Source organism: Habropoda laboriosa, unplaced genomic scaffold, assembly GCF_001263275.1.
Source record: "Habropoda laboriosa isolate 0110345459 unplaced genomic scaffold, ASM126327v1 scaffold143, whole genome shotgun sequence".
Taxonomy (NCBI): Eukaryota; Metazoa; Arthropoda; class Insecta; order Hymenoptera; family Apidae; genus Habropoda; species Habropoda laboriosa.
In genome coordinates, this window is record NW_017100404.1 from 2,586,658 (window position 1) to 2,608,606 (window position 21,949).

Sequence of the window (21,949 nt, forward strand, 5' to 3'; positions counted from 1 at the left end):
CTAATGCGTTTCTTTTGGTTCTGATTAAGGGTTGCATTTGATTTGGATTGGAGTAGCGGAGTTATTTTTATTTTGATTATTTTGGGACAATTGGGGAATTCATTTTTTCTTGGAGGTCTAATGCGTTTCTTTTGGTTCTGATTAAGGGTTTTTTTTAAATTTGGGTTGAAATAGTGAAATTATTTTTATTTTGATTATTTTGGGAGAATTGCAGAATTCATTTTTTCTTGGAGGGTTGCACTTGATTTGGATTGGAATAGTGAAAGTATTTTTATTTTGATTATCTTGGGAAAATTTGTTTCTTCTTGGAGAATTTACTTCTTTCCTTTCGTTATAATGGTAAAATCTTGAGCATTGCATTCCATTTTGACTGAAGCACATTTTTAAGGCTACTTTTTAAATTGACGCGATTGATACATCACATGTGACACATGTGATAGTAGTACCTCGAGATTGCTATTCGATACGACTCGAAGTACAGTGTTAAACTTGTTTTATCAAACCAGCAAAACCATTATTATCATACTTATTTAAAGTGGCAATTGGATCGCGGTATACAGTAAAGGTATTCGAAGTACTGAAAGTAGGTTATTCTAATTTACCGGTCAACTCGAATTATTTTAATCTACGAATTAATTTCCATATATTTATCATACCTACAACAGTAGACGTATAAAAATCACTTTAATAACAAACTTCAGTCCAAAAAAAACAAAAACCATCCAATTTCTATTCCAAAACTGGAAACTATTCAAATTCGTATATTCTTACTCCGCATCACCACTATTTCCATTACAATTCCGCGAAGTACGACGCGAAAAATAATACGTGCACCTAAAAGAGAAAAAAAAAAGTGTTCATATCTCCAATTCAATTTTCCATTTTCCCCATTCACTTATTCGTAATCGTCAAACAACATCATCGCGGGCGTAACGAAATTGCACCGTGTCCAGGTTAATAAATGTCGTTTATTTAAAAAAAAAGACAGAAGAGAAATTCTTTTTATTCGTTCGAAGCACGCGAAGCGCTGATGTCGCCGTCGCGACGCGATCGAAGTCTCCTCTTCGAAGCGTCGACGGAAAGAGAAGAAGCGCGAGTGGAGGGGAGAAGCGGCGGCGAGGCGGAGGCGGCGGTGCAGGGAGCGGTGAATTTGATCGATTCACTTGTTAGGTGAAAACACGACGACCGCGAACAACGCGGTTGTATTTTCGCGACATGCCCTCTGTCGGCAGGTACGCCAATTGAGGGCTCTTAAGTTCGATCGATACTCTGTCGGTCGATCGTTTTCGAGTCCTCCTCGTCGTCCGTCAATCACGGCCGCCGCGCGAAAAAAAAGGAAGGGGGGAGCGAGAAAGAAAAGGAAGAAACGTGCGTGCGCGCACTTGGTTCTCCAGCCCAACTTCCGGTCCTCGAACACGCCACTGGCGGCCACGTGACGCGCGTCTTCGGATAGATAGATTCCAATGGGGGATTTTAAACAGTTGAAGTCTTTCTGTTTATTTCGCGTTGCGTCATATTACGCAACTTCAGACGTAGGCTGTTTTGTTTACTTTGCAATTGTAACGTGCGAGTAAACATTGGCGCATTAGATAACGCGAAAATCAGGTTTTCGATACTCGCAGAGAAGTAGCGTTCGGGATTGGACAATGTTGGAATTTCGTAGGGATCGTAAGGTGGATAAATGTTGTTTCTGGGGTCAATGGACATTTACGGTTTCTCTCGGTTCTCTGTTTGACCATCGAAATTCTCTATCGCGTGTGAGAACTGTGTGTGTGGGATCTTAATTTTTTAAAATAAAAGTGTTGGAGAATTTTTTAAATTGAGAGATATAAGAGACATAAAGGGGCATAGAAATGTTAGATTTATCAGTCAGTTAAATGTAACAAAAATTAATCTAACGCCTTACTAGGAAGTATATATTACTTTTGTATACGTTAGGAGAAATCCGTTTAGCCTTACCACCTCTGTTTAGTAAAGATGATTCGTGACAAAAGGCCCTTCGGTCCCAAGCGGGGTCGTAGACAATATACAGTGCCTCAGTCCGTAGACAGTGCTCTTACCATCAAGTAGAAAAGCGAACCTTCCTTGCGTCTAATTAAAGTTTATAGTTTAAAATAAGGATTATTAATTATTTAACAACCAGCAACTCCCACAATCCAATACTTATAACGGAGGGAATGAATCGTAGTAATAAGGATTATTCATTATTTAACAACCAGCAACTCCCACAATCCAATACTTATAACGGAGGGAATGAATCGTAGTAAAAAATAAATCATTATTCAATGAATAATATGAATTTTCACTGGTGATGTTATGTTCCAAGTATCTTGCAAACTCGAATGTCGTTAAATTTCTGATTGAAACTTGCCTCCGAGTCAGGTGCAATTTTGCAGGTGATTTCCAAATAAATCGTAGAAGTGAGTCGAATCAAAAATAATTTATCGTTCAATTGAAAACACATATCTTCACTTGTGTTATTACGTTCCAAATATTTGAATAGAAAATTTCCATCACACTTTGCAAACTCGAATGTCGTTAAATTTCTAATTGAAACTTGTCTTCGAGTCAGGTGCAATTTTGCACGGTAGCTTCCAAATAAATCGAAAATTGCTCGTCGTTCAATTCGAAACGTCTATCTTCGCCGGTGACATTATATTCGAAGTATTTGAAAATGAAATTTTCCGTCACACTTCGTGAACGCAGGGGTAACGAAATGTCTAATGAAGTGTCATTATATTTCTGACCTACTTTTAACTTCTTTCGAAACCGAAGCAAGGGAAATAAAATCAGGTGTAATTTTGCAGAGCAAGTGGAAATAACGGTAGCGCACAGATGTTAACAATTGTAAAAGAAATTGTAACGTAGGAGCGTGTGTAACGGTGGCACGCCAGCGCAACATTGTAAAATTCCAGCATCTGAAATAAGCATAGCAGCAACAGAAAATAATTACGCGTTTCAAGGTCCAGAGGACGAAGCACTATTTTCTTGTAGTAATTTCTTCGCGGTACTCTAAATGCTAAGCCACTGCGTCGATTCGAAAAATACAGTCTTTCCTCCGGAGACTAGATGTGTACGTTGGAATTACATTCCAGACGATGCATGAATTTAATAGTATTAACTTTATTTTTGCGGTCTGCCGGCATCAGCTCTCCCAGCAGGGTTGCAAAAATCCTACGTGCTTTCGGCGGTGACACGTGAAAAAAAAAGAACGAAAGGAGAAAATTACATTTCATACGTACGTTTTTGTCTGTTTTAAAACAATAATCTACTTTCTGTATACAGTGGATTCCGGTTAAGCGGGACCGCCGTTTATTTGGGACAGATACTGAAGAACGGAGTACAAATACGTGTTTATTTACTTATTTTTCATTACTTACTGTTAGCTTTGTTTGCATGCTTAAACACACATTTGTATTCAACACCGAAAATTACATACGTTTTTCACTTAATCCTTTTTGGCTTCATTTTTTACGCTCTTCAGATTTTGCCTGTTGAAATTCGCTTTTTTGAGACAGCCGCTTAATTGGGACAAATTAGTCCTGTCCCAGTGGGTCCCAGTTAACCGGGATCCACTGTGTACGCACGAGGCTTCTTCTTCCCGGAAAATACCGATCTGTCAAGTGAAATTATGCAATTGAATAGGCCGCTTATGTAAAATTAACAAGCTTCTAATCGTTTCGATGTGATCGTTAGGTAATCCATTTTTTTTGCGTACGCTTCAACAGATTTCGATTGTGAATTTTGCCGAGAGATACATCTCGAGTGGCGAGACTTAAAGTCCAACGAATGGAATTGGGGTGTCCCCAAACGTGCCGTGTTATCTTGGTAAAAAAGAAACAAAAGAAACAGTTGCTTAACCTTTCGCTGCGATAGATTTTAGTATGTGACGCATGTTGCAGACGATAGACGTCCAATTGTGGCTGCGAAATCTTTCATTTTGGCGTTTTAAAATTTTGTTAAATTTAAGAATTCAAATTCAAATTTAAAATTTGAAAATTTTATGCTATAAGTTAAATCCAATTAAGATGGAAGAACTCGAAGAGCGGGAATCGAGGCTTGAATTGGGGTGAAAGTGTGCCAAAAAGCGCCAGAAACAAATTTTCCCAAATTTTTCGATACGCCTGCAGGCGTCAAAGGCACGGCGCGAGAAAACATTCAGAACGCCCGTAGAAACCAAGGTCACGTCGTGAGAATATATCGAAAACGCCTATAGGCGCCAAGGGCGCAGCGTGAGAAAATATTGAAAACGCCTATAGGCGCCAGCCGCAGCGAGAGAGGGTTAAGCTTTTAATTAACCTGTACTTTAAACGTGAAAACAAACTATCAGCGTGCAGACACGGTTGTATAACATGTTTTATGGTATTGAAAAAATGTCCGCCGTATGTACATGTCAGTATTGTGCATTTTTACTGGCGTATCTGGAATAAAAAAAAAAAAAAAGAGAATGATTTACGAATCGTAAATAAATGCAAGTTCACAGACACGCTTTTCAACTGTTTTGATTTTGATAGAATGTGCTCTGAAAAATATTCCAGATCCTTGATAACACGTCTCTTCTGTTTATTACGTGGGGAACTTTTTAGTTTCGCCTTTTGGCGATAAATTATCCCAAATACCAAATACACAAGCATCACCATCATTTTCTTCGCAAAAATTCCAATATAATTAAAATTGCGAGAGAAAGTAGGCAATTAAAATTTTCGATACTCTGAAATTATCTTTATTATTACCAACGAAACACCGTGTACACAACGATAAATACTTGTTGTCCAAAAAGTATCCATATATACGAGTAACAGTTTCCTCATTTTCTTTCTTCGTTTCTCTCGCACATCTGTCATTCGTAAGAAAGGAAACGCGGAGTCAGTAATGGAAGCTAATGAAACTATTAAAACTCGATATATCTCTCAGATTAATGAACTTCTTCCCCAAGTAGAAAGTGATTGTGCAATTACGATTCATAGAGAGGGGCTGGTAGCGATCCCGTGCGCGTGTTAATGGTCCTGCTAAACAACCCAAAGGAGATCCTCGTTACGATCACTTCGACCCTGATAAACGGATAAACAAGTAGGTAATGTCGACAGTAGTAACGGTTCGGTGTGTGGTCAGACGGTGCACGTGACTGCAGTTGCATCGTGTTGCGCTAATTCGGTGTAAATATAAATCGATCTCGACGACGATGACGAGGCACGATCGATCGACGCGAGTCTAGAAAAAACCGCCGTGTCCTTTGATCCGTGACCGTTCGCAACGTGTCACGTGCGACGTAGAAATCAACGTCGAGTTGTTGTTAGGTTAGAATTCGTGCGCTACGAAATGCATGAATTATACATGGGAAAATGGAAAAAAGGAATAATGTTGAATAAAAGTTTCTGCTCTATATAAAATACGCGGGTAACCGTTCCGAATTGAATTTTCTTCGATAAGATTTGTGCGTTTGTGTTATGTTTTTAGGCGTTTTCTTCGTTTTGTTCGAGTTTCGTATTTTTTTTCTAATAATATGGAAAGTGGGTGTTTCTGCTGCGTGATTCGAGGAAGACTGTGTGTGTGTGCGTTTTAAATTGGTATACATTAATACGAAATCAGGAGTGCGGTGTATGCAAGAATGTAAAGTAACTGTGTTTTTGCATAAAGCTTTTCAAAGTTTATTCGAATAATTGTCAGAGTTCGAGTTCACTCTTGTGGACGTCAAATGAGCGTATTTTGTGCGTCGAATCACCGTTGATGTCCGTTTTAGGTGAAATAGAATTGTTTTTGTAAAAAGACGAATGGAAAAATGTGAGAAAATTTGCGAGGTATGATGATGGAAAATTGTGTATCAGTTTTGTTGAGAGCGTTGTTACGTCACTATAATAGAACATAGACGAGTATTAGTTGAATAGCATCGAATGTTTACATTAGAACAAATTTCTATTAATGCAATCTAATCTTAGAGCTATTTCGAATTGTAACTGTTCTCCCATTCATAGTTCATTCTGACTTTTCAAACTGAATATCGCTTAATTAAAACTTGAATTAACCAATCATTTCTGATTAATATTATGCTAAATAGAATGGAAGTGAAAAAGGATTACATTTGTCTAGAAAGGTGAAAAAGATTGAATTTGGATTTTTCCATTTTTGGAAAATTTGAAACGTGTCACAGCTCAACTCAAATCTCACGGATCTCCGTAAAACAAAATTAATTCCAAACGAGCTGTTTCCAAACATAATTAAAGAATATCCAAACACGTCACACTCGTCTCGAATCTCAGGGTTCCTTATCGACAAAAATTAACACCAGAAAAGCTATTTCCAAACAGAATTAAAAAATTCCCAAACATGTCAAACTCGACTCAAATTTCACGGATCTTCATAAAAAGAAGTGAAATCCAAGCGAATCTGTTTCCAAACAGAATTAAAAAATTCTCAAACATCTCACACTCGACTCAAATCTCCCGAATCTCCGTCGATCCGAAGTCGGCGTTAAACAAAACCAAATCTCAGAATGGACCACGTGGTCCCGGGGCATCGATAGAATTCTGTCACTGCACAACTACACTCACACGCATATACAAGAGAGCAAGAGAGAGAGAGAGAGAGAGAGAGGGGGAAAGCAGTATTTGCGTGGATGGCATCGACCGAATAACAGTCCCCGATACTCTCTCTGTCTCTCCTCGTCTCACCCATGGTCTCTCGCGCGGCATCCTTCGTCTCTGTCGGGCCGATTGAATAAGGAACGCGAGATATTTGGAGATATTTATAATGCATGGACGCGTGCGACATCGGCGAGAGAGAAAGAGAGGGAAAAGCTGATGTACGAGGATCGAGGCGCGGTGGAGCGCGTCGGGTTCCTCGGGATCTGCGGGGAAAAGAGAGACAGAGAGCAAGAGACATTGGGGCAGGTCGTGCAACAAACGTGCCGCCACGGAAGCTTGTACAGAGAGGAGGAGGAAGCGATACGAAGATAGAGACGGAGGAAACGCGTGGAAACCGTTCGTGGAACGAGGACGGTACCAATAGTCCACTGAACAGACAGAGAAAACCTGTGGGAATGAGAAATGGCAAGATAGAGAAGCCAGGAGAGATTAGGTGATTTGTATCGAGCACTTATAAGGCACGGGATATTTTGTTCTCCCGTGTTGGCTGGTGTTCCTACTTCCCTGTACCATACAAACACACGTGTGTGTTCAAACGTGTTTCTATGCGTATGCGTACTGGCGGAGAGGATCGATCGCGTGGGTAATAAATAAGGGGCGGGCTATAGTACGGCCGATTTGGTAATCGCCGTTTAAGGAAGGCGTTAATACATTCCGATTGATTGGTTATGGTATTCCGCGACCGGTGGATGAACCACGGACTCAAATGTCAACGGCATTCGACGAGATAGCTCGTTTGTGGGATGTTTAACCGTTTCGGTGCTCGTTGAAATAAGAGTATGGTGAAAAAATTTCTACTTTTTTATTGAGCGCCGGCCCCGTGAAAACGCGGGATTTTGAGTCTATCGCTTGAACGCCGGCCCCGCGATAATGCGGATTTCTGGGTCTATCGCTTGAGCGCCGGCCCCACGATGAAGTGGAATCTTTCTTGCTGGTATGGGTGTCTTACACATCGATTTGCATTCCATGGTTACGACGATCTTCATTTGTTATACTCTAGAAACAAAACGTATACGATGGTTCAGAAACAGGAATCACTCTCGAGCAGTGTATTCCGCAGACAGTATATCTTTCGTACGCTTACGCTTTTGGTTGAACAGTATAACAAGTCTTATTATTCTGTACCTTTTTACCCATATAATATGAGTGAAATTACTAATGAGTATATTGCTGACTCTCTATCGGATTATTCGATACATTCAGTTGGGGCTTTAAATGTCTCTTAGGTCGCCGGCGCTCAATGTGTTAATATGACAATCCACCTGTCAGACTTTTTTGGCTTTAAGTTACAGAAATTATTGAGGTGATTTTGTTTATGTGTTTTTGGTGACTCTTTTGTTGAAATGAGGATTTTGCATTGATCATTCTAATTTTGAAGTTCTTTGTATAGTATACCTAAATATACCAGAAGAGGAAGAAGTATGCTACGTTTAACTCTGGTTTTGTCGCGTTTATTTATTATGAATAATATAATTACCAGTGTCTAAAACTGTTTTTGCAAATGATACAAAGTCACCTAGATCCTTAAAATAGACACTGGAAGACGGTACATGTATTATTTAGTTTCATTGCAGTGCTCCTGATTACTCAGATAAACACTGTCATACCGATGCACAGTATAAGTTGAGATAACGAAACATTTTTGCACCAGCTAATTGTTGAACATCGATAAAGAATCAGGCGATTGTTTCCCTTTGTTTCAGCGACTCCCAACACGTGTAAACTCACTGAAATGTGCAAAATTACTATTTATACATTCCTCGCAATTAAAAACCATCTATTAGAAATTAGAAGCTTACATCGTTCTTACTTTCTAATCTCACTTCCTCCACTCCGACAAACATATCCTCGCCGTTGAAACTCTAAAAACGTTAAAAAAGAAAAGCACCCAGAGTCGTTCAGATTAACCAGCCCTACAAACTTCACACCGAAAGGGTTAAGCAGTAACGTAAACAACAAAGTGTATACATAGTCGAATCCCATTCGGAGTCTCAGTATTAGCAAACGTTCAACACGTGGTGATCCCGATGAAAAAGTGAAAAGAAACGATGATGTGTCGAACGTCGCGCACGGACGCCCATTCATACGTCCGCGGAGATATTTATCGAGAAAAGAGAGGGAGGACGCAGACGAGGATTGTGTAATTTGTATCTGGGAGGATTAGTTTTACGGCACTTCGGTTCCTGTTGCCGGACAGTAGAGTCCCCATCAGCAACCGCCGCACTCGGCGTACGCACTCTGTCGCGTGGGCACACACGACGTGAATCATTGTTCGCCGGAATATATTAACGATCGAGACTGATAGTGTCGAATTTGTCGTAGGTCGCGGCGACGTTGATCCTGGCGCCGTTTTAACAACACGACGTCGCGTCGCCGGTTCCGAATCGCGCGCGTGCTCCGAATTTGTTCTTCGATACGCGCGCGCGACTTGTGTTTGTTGCTGTTGTTACTCCCCGCCGCAGGAACTTTCGAAACGAGAACAATTCCAACGATACCGAGTAACACGAATACCGTGTCACCTCTCCCTTTCTTCTTCTTCTTCTTTTCGTTGCACACTCTTCTAGTTTGCACACCCGACTTGCATCGTCGGATAAAAGGTAGAGGCGGGCGCGGCGTTGAATTCTTCAGCGGGAGCAGGAAAGAAAAATTCAGGCGCGGCGAGAATTACCGTAGTATTTAAACATTTTAATTCCTCGCGTGCCTGGAGATCTGCGCCGAATTTTATGGAGTAATTAAAATTCACGTGTTACAAAGGGGGAGACAGGCGTGCGTTGGAGTTAGGCTGCACGCAGGGCAGAATGTGAAGAATTCAGTAGTGACAATGATACGCGGATGATATTGTTATAATTGGGGCCAACTTTTGCCCGTTGGAGATTTCTAGCGATTCTTGTCGGTTGTGTGTGCATGGGAGGGGAGAATGAGTGTGTGTATGGTAGCGAAGTCCATTGTTCGTGCCGGCATAATGATTCTGCGAGTGATAGTGCCGCGTGAACGAACTCTCGTTTCGCGGCCGGGAGCCGTGAAATTTGACGTAGGTCACGGCGGATCCTTGCACGCTGGCGCGCTCGAAAAAGCCGCGGCCCAGGATTGAATTGTAACCGGGACGTGACGGTATTTCGTAAGACGCTGAATACCTGGGGCGCAAGAACGCGGCTTCTTGCCGGCCACAGGGCTACACCTTCCTTTTCTCTCTCTCTCTCTCTCTTCCTCCTCTGCCTCTCTATTTTTCTCTCCTTTTTCACTTTTTTCTGTCGTTATTTCTCTCGTTATTTTCTTTCTCCCTTTATTTTCGTCTCTACTTTTTTCTCCACCTTTATTTTCGTCTCTTCATTTCTCTCTCTCTCTCTCTGTTTTTCTCTGCCTTTTTAATCTTCTCCTTTCCCTCGTTTCTTTTCTCTTGTTACTTTTCCCTCTCTTTCTTCCAATCCTCTAGCCGGCCCGATTTTCGCCGGACTTGAAGTTTCGCGTCGCCGAATGCACGGAATCGCGAGATAGCGTGGAGGAGGAGGACAACGACGAGCCGAGATATGTATATTGAACGAGAACGAACGAGAAACGCGACACACGCACGCGGGAATCTCGGGAAGTTTCGCTTTCTGGGGGGCAAAGGGGGTGGTGTGTGTGTCACGTGGTTGCCACAGTGTTTACAGGAATTCATTTTCAAGGGAAACGAACGCGGCGACGCGATGGAAATCGAACTTTATGGGAAAGATACCCGCCGTGTGTACCGTTAGCTGCGTTTCCCTTAACCCACTTTCCTCGCAATTTACACGTATATACAATGCGGACTGGATATATCGCCGAGAGGTGGATTGCGGTTTCTGGTTGTGCGTTAGCGGATCGCTCGTGTAGAAAGTACACGAAGGTGGGGAACTTGCAACTTTGTCGGATACATCTAAACAAGCTGTTTAGTAACTGTAACGTTAAACGCGTAAGGCAGTGTTCGGCGTTGCTTAATCCGTTAATTGGAGATGACGAGTTAACTCGTCGTTTTGTCGATCGCCGCTTCGAAACGCAATAGCTTATTTTAATCGTGCCTTTGTGGTTCGGTTTATTGAGCAATAGTTTATTTATTCACTTCTAATTGCGCCGTTCGAAAAAGACACAGCGAAAGTTATCATTTTTACTCATTTTTAATTGTAAATTGGAGAGATTAAATTTCTGTTCGAGAAGTGAACGCAGTTAAGAAGCTCTTGAAGCTCGTTAAATTTGAGAAGGACGTGACAAAGAAAGACCACTTTTACTTTTATTTCATTCCATTTTTATTCAGCAAATAATGAAAATTACAGAATGCTTTTTTTAACTCACATTCTCGTGTATGCAATTAAAAGTAAAACCTAGAGAGTAACAGAGACAGTTGATATATTTTCAAATAAATTTCTTCGTGATAATACAATCTACACAAAACATCGTACCTTGCATACTCATAAACATTTATTGTAGCACATTTATTATTTTCATTATACCTTACCTTTCGTAATAACAATTATCTCCGTTACAAATTGAACCATTCAGAAGCGAGACTAATTACTACCTCCACCTTTTCGAATCACAGTGCCAAAGCTAAAGACCAGGCCTCAACTTTTCGCAAACTTAGTTTAATAAGTCGAAGCCAATCACTTTCGCTTCCAAGTGGCTCAACGGCAAAGTCGAGAAAAGAATATCCCAATTGTCAAGCACGCCTCTGTTCTATCTAACAATAAGCTCGAAGCTCTCTCGATCGAAATCAGATCCAAAATTGTCCCTCTCGGAACGTGGGTGAATCATCGTGCGAAGACATCGTTTGCCAATGTCGCATCTGGTGGGATAAAAGCGTCGGTTCGTGGCGCATCTGTGGCGGGCTCCAAAAGCGGCAAAGCCGGGGCGAAAGAGTGGCTCGAGACGACGATAAAAGCAGCAGGTCGCGCGCTCGTAAATAGAGCCGCGGGTCCATTCATGAGTTCGGCCAGCTCGGCAGCTCGCTCGTGCGTACACGTTGGAAAAGTCTTTTTCTCCGTGTATTTTACGGGAGGTCAGGGTTAAAGAGGCGGAAAGAGGAACGAGGAGAGAGAGAGAGAGAGAGAGAGAGAGAGAGAGAGAGAGAGAGAGAGAGAGAGAGAGAGCAGTAGGTGGAGGTGGAAGAGGCGAAGCGAGACTCTGTTTTATGGGGCTACGATTCTCTCCTTCCGCGGTGGTACGTCGACCCTTCTGTCGGCTGAGAATTAATTGGAAGTCGCATTTAGGTGAACCCGATCCATCTCTCGCTCTCCCGTTGCGCTTCTTTTCATCACAATTTTCACTTTCGTTCTCCTCCTCGACGCTCCGTCGAAAATCTGCGAAAAGTTCCCACGTCGGATTTGCGTTTAAAGGGCTACGTATGTACGCTTTCGGATCTGTATCGGTACACACGGTTACTTCCAAAAATATTCCAACACTGTGTAAGTTTGCTTGTCTAGTTATTTATTTTGATTAATTGTGAAGAGATTAGAGTGATGCTTTTTCGTTACGACTAAAAATGCTGTTCGCTCGACTAAAATATTGCTAATATTCGTAATATTTGAATGGTTAGGTTCTGTTAGTGTCTGAATATTTTTGGAAGTGATCTTTTACAAGTATTACTCCTTTCTCTGGATTGGAATTCTAAGAGGTGTGACTAAAAAAATTTTCGTCGTATTTAGCTAAGGACCTACCTCAATATAAATATTTGTGTCAGAGTCACGCTCGAGGTGTCGACGTTTCACGACAACGCTACAGGAGACTACCAGCTGATACTGATTCTTATCGCGATTTGTATCGTGCATTAATTTCTATCGCGATACCTGCAACATGTGTGAATGCAGATTGAGATTGAAACATTCGATAAAAATTGTGTACCTAAACGAGTTATAAAAGATTCATCCGAAAGAACTTGCAACAAAAGTCCCAAAATTATCGAATACAACTTTTGATCATTTTCACCCAAAGCTGAAGTATCTTGTACACCCGTACAAATCCTACTTCAAATATTCCCACAAAATCCAAATGCAACAAATTAAGTCGCATCTGAGAAAACAGGCGAAAAATCGTGAAAATAAACCCTCTTACCACAGGATTTTCCAATCTTTCCGGCAAGCCTCGTGTCTATATCAATAATCATTTTCTACGCGATTCGCGTGTTAAGTGCGACATTGCTTCCAACTTGAAGGCTCAAGAACAATCTTATCTCCGATAAAAAGATTCTTTTTATCAGCGGAACGATAAGATGCTCTATTGCGCTCGCGAGCAATCGTCACGTCGAACGTCGTCGTTTGTTTGTTTTCCCTTCCACCGTCTGCATTCTCGTTCCTCATTAACCGTGCACAACTGTCAAGAATTAATTAATCGCGTCACCGCAGGGTCGTTGACAAAGTTACACACGCGGTGATCCCCGCAGAGTTACGCGATCGTCCGTGGCAATGAGTAATTAATGAATAATAAGTTTCACATCGGTGCTTTACATCGATACACGCGTTAGTTCAGCGAGAAACGCATGAATGAGAATGATCGAGGCTCGATCTCCCTGTCTTATTAAACGTGTGGAAAAAGCTTCGAATCGCGAAGAATTGATAAATGTCTCTTCTAATTATATATACACGCCGCGAGCGACTTCGTTCAATGACACCGAACAAACCATAATACGCGTGTATGTACATATATCGTTTACATTTTTCTCCTTTTTTTTTTCACTTCCTATCTCTCATTTTTCATTTATCGTCGATCACCGGGTGACTAATAAACAGCGTGTATCGATTTGCATAAATCTAATGCCGATCGAGGAGGAGGAAACGAGACAGACGGTGTGTGTGTTGCTGGTTTTGCTGTCATCGCGGTCTGTTTATATCACCGAGCCTCGTTTGATACGAGACAAGCCTCTGGAAGATCGGGGCCTATTATGTAAACACGGGTGTTTCACTCGGTCAGTAGCCGGAATCGAAATTGCCAGGCTTCTTAGCCCGGGCTAATCCCGAAACGATTCGAACCGAATTAATTCGTGGCACTTGTGCCGGTAAAGCGAAAGGGATACCCCGAGACCGCGGTAACGGAGGAGGGCAGGCAGGGATCTTATTGCCGATCTTTATCGATACCCACCATCGGAATCCATAATGAGGATCCGATCGTCGCTATTAGCGTGACCGCCCTTTTGAACGGCGCCGCTACCGCGGGCCATTTTCTTCTTACTCTTATTTCCTCCTTCGTCCTTTTCGTATTAATCCCCTCACCTTCCCCTCCCTACTCTGGGTACGACAGTGTGTGTTCGATTTATAGTACTCGAACGCGTGTGCACTGCAATAAACTACGATAGTCTTCTGTCTGAGCTCTCGGCGTAAGTGTAAAAATTTCATATCTGCCAACGATTTTTTGCCGTCGATCGTTGGGTGTGTACCTTCTGGGTCGTTGAACTTTCTCGTTTCGAGATTTCGTTCTCGAGGTTTTTAGATAGGTGAAATTTGACGAATTAGTTATTACGGGGAATTAGGTTCTCTGGTTTTTGTAGGTGATTTTAGTGGGTTCGAAGGGGGAATGGGATGAGAGAAAAATTTGGTTATATGTGACACTTTCTTGGGTTTCCTTTGGTCACCTTTGACCTCCTTAGCGCTAGAACAACCGGAGTTGAATGTGGTACATTATTTTCCTTCCGGTATGTTTAGATAAGACTGTGTAAAAATCATAGAAATTGGAATCGTTAGTCTGTAATTCAGCAAAAGTCTGTAATTGAACTACATTTCTGTAATTTAATGTGAGAAATCGGAAATCCGTCATTCTTACAGGTTTGCTGGTCCAAGTGTCAAACTTTCCAAAGTCCAATAATCCAAACTTAATCGAAACAATTAAAGTCCAATAGTGTGACTTTAAAATGATCCAGGACCCTGAAATTTTCACCAAATGTGAAACTTCTGGGGTAAAATGTTCGTCTCCTGCCTTATTCACCCTTTGAGTACCGTTTTAAATTACGTCTAAAAATTAGGGAAGATAATTAGACCCACGCTGTACATTAAATCACACTCCACCTCGAGAATGATAAATATTCGCGGCAAAATTGCAAAAGAAATCGCGGAAACGATCTGGAAGATTCTGTTCAAGGTCAACCTTGAACGACGATAATCACGATGGTTTTATCTATCGAAGATGCACTCGATCCTATCGATAATTAGCGTGGGCTCGAGATAAACGGAACTCAGATGCACGTGCGAGTTGTCAAATTAGTTGATTAACTTACAGCACCTGTCGATGTCATCCGGATGTCACTGTAGAACCGAACGTGTGTTAACAGGTGCTTTTAATTCGGCCGTGCGGGAGACTTCCAGCTGCTGGGCCTCGCTATTGGATAACAACGTGAATTTGAAGGATTATTGATAGATAGCGGATGACAGTCTCAGTTGGTTAAACAAAGAAAGAGCAGCACCGGCAAACGGGAACGCGCGAACGAACGTACAAATTCTTTGGCATGCGGCGACGAAGAAATATTTTTCATTAAAAATGTTTATCTCGTTTAAGTAGGTAAGATACCTGTGTACACGCTTTTTACCGCTTGATAATTGTTGGAGAAATTCTCGAAATTAGTTGCTCTTCAATTTTAACGTGCGAGAGAAGATTTGTTAAGGATTTATATTGAAAATAGAATATATGCAGGACGATTAATAAATACCAATTGTGCCAATGTGTTGAACGATGTAAATTGCGAAGTTATATAAGTTTAATATTTTCTTTGTGATTAACAAGAAACAAATTGTATGTATCGTGCTCTAATTATAATAATTCCACTCTTTAATATTCGGTCGTTGGTTTCGTGAAGTGCGTATACGAGGCCGAGTGACCGGACTTTTAGACTTTGTTTACCAGAAGCCATGCTTCCTGAACTTCTACGGGTTTTTGTATCCGTGTCGAACCATGTTTGGACGCTTCGAACAGCGAGGTGTGTTTATATTTTTGAAAATAAGATATCTTCCGAAAGTAAAGGAATTTATTCGTGTCTGTTGTACGCTAAATAATTTGTCTACGGTTTCAAATAAATCTTCTGTATTGGGGAATAAATTTGTTCCGTTTATTTGTTAGGAAGAATTCACAGAATAAAATATATAAATGACAAATATCCGAAATTACCCAAAAATCGGATTTCTGTAAATCAGAAATTTGGTTGGTTTATTTTGCAACGTAGAATTTTTGTTTATCAACCTGTACAAATCATGTCTCGAAAGTGAAGAACGCCGTTGAGGAAAAAAGAGAAGGACGTCGGTAAAGGAGATTTAAGGATGAAAGAAATGCAGCCGAAGAGTAACTTCCGGTTGCAGGGGACAGTGGGAAAACGAACCCGACTTTCCAAGTATCTTCGGTCGCTGCACCAACGTAACACGATTTTCTTGGATGCTTTTTCGAATCCATACTCAGATACTTCTGCAGTCTTGTAACGTAAACACCATTAAGTTGTAGATTTTCAGTCGATACTCGGTAACAAATTGTGCGAAACGTTCAATGTCCACGAAATAATCGAAATATCGTTTATTTAGTATTAAAAAATATGAAAAACATCGTATCACGTCGTAATTAAAGTAATATTTTATACTAAGGAATTACTTTTAACGATTCTTCTTACATAACCTCGAAACACGTAAAAAATATAAAAATTCTACCTCAAGCCTTTCCGTTACAACAAAACGATCTATAATTCATAGGAAATAGTAGCAGCGAGATATCGATACGTCGAGTAGACAGCCTATCCAACATCATCGCGATATTTTCAGCAGTTGCAGAATTATCTTTTCGCTTCCGCGAAAAGAAAACCGCCTGAAGGTGCTTCCAGAATCCAGGCCGGAAGTGCACAGGAGTCGCAGCTTTCGAAGACGATCGTAAAACGCCCCGCGAGTTCCTCGATCTTTCTTTATCCCCACCACGAGTACCTTCGATGCCTAGTTCCTATTCCGTTGCTAGATGAGAAAGTTTACTAATCATATCAAAGGAAAGTCTAAATCATTTCGAACGTGATTTTAACAGGATGAAGCAAAATAAGAGAAATATAAAAAGAACAAAGACTATCGACGAAATAAAGAAAGAAGAAATATCGTCTAAATGTACCAGTTCGTTAGAAAATCCGTCGTAGCGTAGTAAAACAGGAGGATATATAGTTTTCATAAAACCGTCTATATATCGTAAAATACGAACGGTTAGAATCCGGTAGATGCTTCTGAAATCGGTGTACAATCGACGAAAGCATGGCATAACGCGCACTCCCAGAGATACGCAAACGTTCATAATGTTCGAATAAGGCTTGCTTACGTCGCCGCGGCCTCGTCCAGAGAGCAAGGACATTCATTGGCCACAATTCATCTGTCGCGCAATGCTCAACCAATCGTAAACCCAACTGGCGCTTTACTTCCGTCGCGAAGCCACGCGTTCGTCTGTCCTCGTGTATTGGTCTCTTCGTTTGTCACGGCACAGGTATTACGCTGCATACGGCTGTGCCACTGCGAGTGAGCTGGTTTAAACGGTCGGTACGCGCTCGTTTCCGCGGTCAGAATCATTGGCGCATTCTCGCGCCGACAATAAGCTGCCAGTTAAAACTCTCCTACGTCCCACTACTCTTTCTTTTCTTCCCTCTCTTTTTCGGGTTTTCGACGCGTTCGCGTTTCCCGCCGTTCGAATCGACAAAACCGCACGTTAAACAACAATAACACAAACGACACACGCGTTAAACTCGTGTCGAAACGTTGGCGACACTCTTCCCATTCTCGATCAGCAAAAGTAACCGTTGGTATTCGTGAATCCTGGGGATAGCAGATGAAACTCATTACATGCCTCGGAACTCGTCACGGTCCGCGGTTCGATCTCTCTGAAAACAACGATCTCTGCCTGACCGACTCAGCGCTGGTCGTGAATCGCGCAGCGCGAACCAAACGAGAGAACAAATTTCATAAAATCTTGGCTTTACGTTTCGAAAACACACCGGCGCGCCACCTCGATCCTCACCGGTAGCTGAGAGCGGATCGATCGAAATTCAAGTTATGGACATAGGGACTTTCACGCGGTAACAAGAAGCTGAAGTTCTTTTTCTCTCTGTGTTAAAAGCATTGCGAACGCTCGGATGTGTAAGTAGACACCGGGCAACAATGAAGGGAGAAAGAAGTTTGTGCTTCGACGAGGAGGAGGAAGAAATTTTCACCGCGCCTTCACGGAGAAAACGACTTCGCTTAGAACTGCCTCGCCGACGGCTGTGGCCGTCGCGCGATACGCTGCCGTACGCTCCTCTCTCAAAGCCTCGAGCACGCTCTCCCCTCGGGCTGCCTACGGAATGTCCCGCAAAATTCGCGAAATTAACCGACCTACTGGGAAACAACGATCAACGATCGATGCGCGCATTTGCACGCTGTTGTTTCGCGATCGAAGCGTACCGATGATGCGGCCCGTTTACCCGATACCGAATAAAAATGTTCGCGGTGAATTTTCTTAGGCTGCTTGCCGTATGGAAGGTGGCGCGCGGTATCCGTGCGGCGTTGTCTGCCTCGTTGCTGGCTCGCGAGAGCCGAGGCCTTCGAGCGCTCTTACGCTGCTTGCCGTATACAGGCTGACAGTCAGTGGCGGGTTTCGAAGCTAACGGCGTTGGGCAGACTCCCTCGTACTCAGGGGCCCCGGTGCCTACGAGTTCCCCGTTTCATAGCCTCGAAATCGAAATCGAGCCACAGTTTCGATTCGATATCGAACGCTACAATTTTCGTTATATTTGCTGACGCGCTAAAAAATTCTACGATATTTCTTCATAGATACATTTATAGATTTGTTACGTAAATATTTTTCGACGTAATTTTTATATATTTGCTTATGATTTTATTCGAAGGATTAAATAAATTGTAGCGTGAAAATTTTTCTATTAATTTTAATAGATCGATGCTTTGGAAAATTCGAAAGATTAGAATTTATTTTACACCGTGGCAACATTGTAATTATACGATGGTGTCGAATGTTTTTAGTTTCGATTTTAGACCGTTCGGAAGTACATAATTTGGAGACTCGGCGTAAGAAAGTTGCTGATAAACGGCGCGAGAAGTGCGAGGTTCGCGAAATAGTTCTCGGCAGTACCTATCCAATGGCCTAAGTCATTTTGAGTTTTTGCGTTGGATCAAATTTTTCATCGTAGCTCTATCCATTCTCCCGTAACTTTCATCGAGCGAGAACCAGACTATCGCGCACTTTCTCGCGCAGAACAATTTTTCGCGTCAATGTTAGTACAAACACTTTTATGATGAAAAACATCTTTATATTCGTAATTTTTATATTTAATAATGCAAAAATCAATTGAAAACTTGAAGAGGGTGAAAACAGAAATTCAATACAACATAACCTCTTTAAATAAATGTGTTTTGTAGACAGATGTTGCATTAATAAAATAAAATAAAATAATACCTCGAACTTTAGTGCAAAAAAAATGCAACTTGTCGTTATTTTAATTCAAAAAGTTTGAATTCTTTGGTAAGGATTTAAGGACACACGTGGTCGTCCCTTCTCTATGCCCTTTCCGCGTTTAGCAAGTGCGTTCTATCTATGCTTGTTATTTTTGTCAATTTTTTTCAAATGTTAGACAAGCATCATAAATCAGTTTATAAATCAGACTATATAAAAGCATTGATTACATTTGAAAATCATGTATTTAAACAATGAATTTCCTTTCTATGAGCAACCTGAATGGCATAAACAATCCGAGGATATTCAATATCAATTATACAATTAATTTACGTGGCGTGAATAGAACCTACCCTTCCGCCCGTACAAAATCTACCACCGTTCGAATGTCGACAATATGCTGTTCGCTTTTCGATGTACAATGGCTTTTAAAAATAATTTATTGAATTCGAAATTCAATCGGTCGGCGTAGTAAATCATTGAAACACAGAACTATTTTAATTTTTCCACGCGTATTTTGATAGATATATCGAAACAATTTAGCTAACGCTTTAATGAATTCGTATTGTCGTTGGCACGGCCATTGCGCAAAAAATGATTCGATCGAACTAAATCATCGGTATCATCGCGCGTCGATACTCATGAAATTCATTTTGCATGATTTCGAACGACCAAAACACACAGTGGTGCGTGTTACATCGGCTACACGCAGCCAACCGGTAGCGTGTAAAAATAAATTCTGAAACTTTCTTCGCGAACATTAAAGTACCCGCCACGCTCCCGTTATTACAATTTTACAGGCTGGAAAATAGCCAGGACCCTTTAATTTACGTTCATTCAAGAGGTGTTTCTTTCATAAAAATTAGAAAATATTAGCTTACACATGATCCTGACGATAATGTAACGTAAATCCATGCACGTAACACGCGTTATATAATGATCGATAAGAATAAAAAATTCTAGATCTTGTATGGGAGTGATATGGGTAGAAATTAATAAACGTAATTGAATTTTATTGAATCTTTTTATTCCTATATAATTTCTGATACACGTGTCTCAATTTTTTAATACATAAAACATGTAAGCTTCGCGTAAGAAGATCACAGTAAGCGGTTCGAAGATAGACGCAAGAACGAGGGAAGGGCATAGAATGACGCAGATACGGTACTGCGTGCTGTGCCGTCGTGCTAGAGTGCAGGTGGGCCGAGGTCCAACGGAAACGGCCGAGCGCGCGCTCGGGGGAAAACCGAGCGGCGGCACTCGACGAGTACTGTTGTCAGAGTATTCAGTAATGCTTTGCATGGCCAGCCAGTAGCTAGTGGGTTCGTCGGTGAGAGTCGTGTCGTTCACTCGAAGTGATCGTGTGGTGTTACTCGACGAGCTAGTCAGGCGGTATTCTGAAACGCGAGATACAAGCAAACGGCGACAAATATATCCGCAATTGTGAGTGTATTTCGTGAGACTGTGAGAGAGCAAAACGAACAGAGCATTTCACGGAGCGTACACCGACGGTGGAGCTTCGATTTCACGTACTGTTTCTTCATTGAAAACAAAAAATCATTGCGCTATACTGTGTATGGTACACGAGCGATCCAAGATGCTGTCGTCAGTGCCAGCGAAATAATAATGTGGTGCGACGTTGGTCAGGTGAGTGAGAAGTGCTACGCCAGTTTTTTCTCTACATTTTTTTTTTCTCCTTTTGAAAACTGGTGTTCGGCCTGTGTTCGCCCTGCCTCTAACGTTCTTGTATGACCAGCCAAGAGAGCGTTACGTGAACATGGCATCACGACTACGATGTGGTTGTGTGTCGTTCGCTGTGAAAAATTCAAGTCCTACCCAATTCTAAAGTTCGGTGCACATACGCGAAGGGACTTTATTCTCGTTGCTTCCGACGTTTCTCAACCATCAATCGTGTATTTCGACCGTGCGTACATGTACGAAGTGTTCCAGTGTGTGATTCTTTTTTTTTTTTGTCGTCAACGGATACATCGGATATACGATTGTTGCTCACCTCTAACGACCCCAAAAGAACGTCTCGTTTTAAAGCGACGATCGCAACGGTAGAATGCTATCCTCTCGTAACGTCTTGAAAGGCTGGCGCATATGAACGACAGAGACGGCGACGAAATCTCGTGGAAATATTTTACCAACTATCCTCTACGAACCCATGCTCGTCGACTGTGTGTGTGATCGTACACAACAAAACTCGATCAGTAAATTGCATCAACCAGAAAACCATATCTCGAAACCCTGCAACACACATCCGTCGGCTACGAACCGCCCAAGCCAACCGGGTATTTCGAAGTGCTTAACGAAAAAAAAAAAAAAAAAAACGTAAACACGAGCTCGTTATTTTCATTTTATTCGTCGTCCTTTGAAGTTCAACTACAGAGTGTGTCGCGGACTTTTATACTCGGCGAGTTAATACCGTTAGAGAAACAGTAACGTGCTCTGTACATGAAAATTAGTAAAGTTTCACGTCATCGACGGTATTTTTCATGTCGGTTAGAGAATGTTGCGGCGGCGAATCGTCGTCGTGCCGAAGTGTCAGATTTGACGCGTGGTAACCTCGTGTTCAGTAGTTTGAATTCGAAGCGATCCCGCGTTTCCTTGGGCTTGGGGATGAGCGGCGGAGGGAGGGGGAGGGTAGAGGCAGCAGCAGCAGCAGCATACTGGTAGAGGCAGTGGAGGAGGCGGAGGAGGAGGAGGTAGGACGGCGTGGCTGGGCGGCGGAGTCAGAGAGGCGAGGGGGCGATCGAGGTGGCTGTGGTAACGACGGTGGGTCGTGGGTCGCCGGTTGGAGGGGGGTAGCGAACGAGCGTGCGAGAGGCAGAGGGAGAGAGAAAGCTAGGGAAGGAGAAAGAAGCAGCAATAGAGAAGGAATAAGAGCACGAAGGAGAGACGTATATATACGAGATGAG

General features: G+C 42.0%; 1 protein-coding gene across 2 annotated transcripts in view; it reads left to right on the forward strand.

Annotated features, from left to right (window-relative positions):
• LOC108575348 (myb-like protein AA) overlaps positions 1-21,949 on the forward strand; it is a 96,404-nt gene that overhangs the window by 30,805 nt on the left and 43,650 nt on the right. Inside the window, exon 1 of one of the 2 annotated variants that reach the window (XM_017938116.1) lies at positions 20,335-20,675. The exons of the other annotated variant lie outside the window; for it this stretch is intronic. Coding sequence (XP_017793605.1) covers positions 20,655-20,675 — 21 coding nt within the window. The 5' untranslated portion in view covers positions 20,335-20,654. Of the gene's footprint in view, positions 1-20,334; positions 20,676-21,949 lie in introns of those variants that run through there. 2 annotated transcript variants of the gene reach the window in all.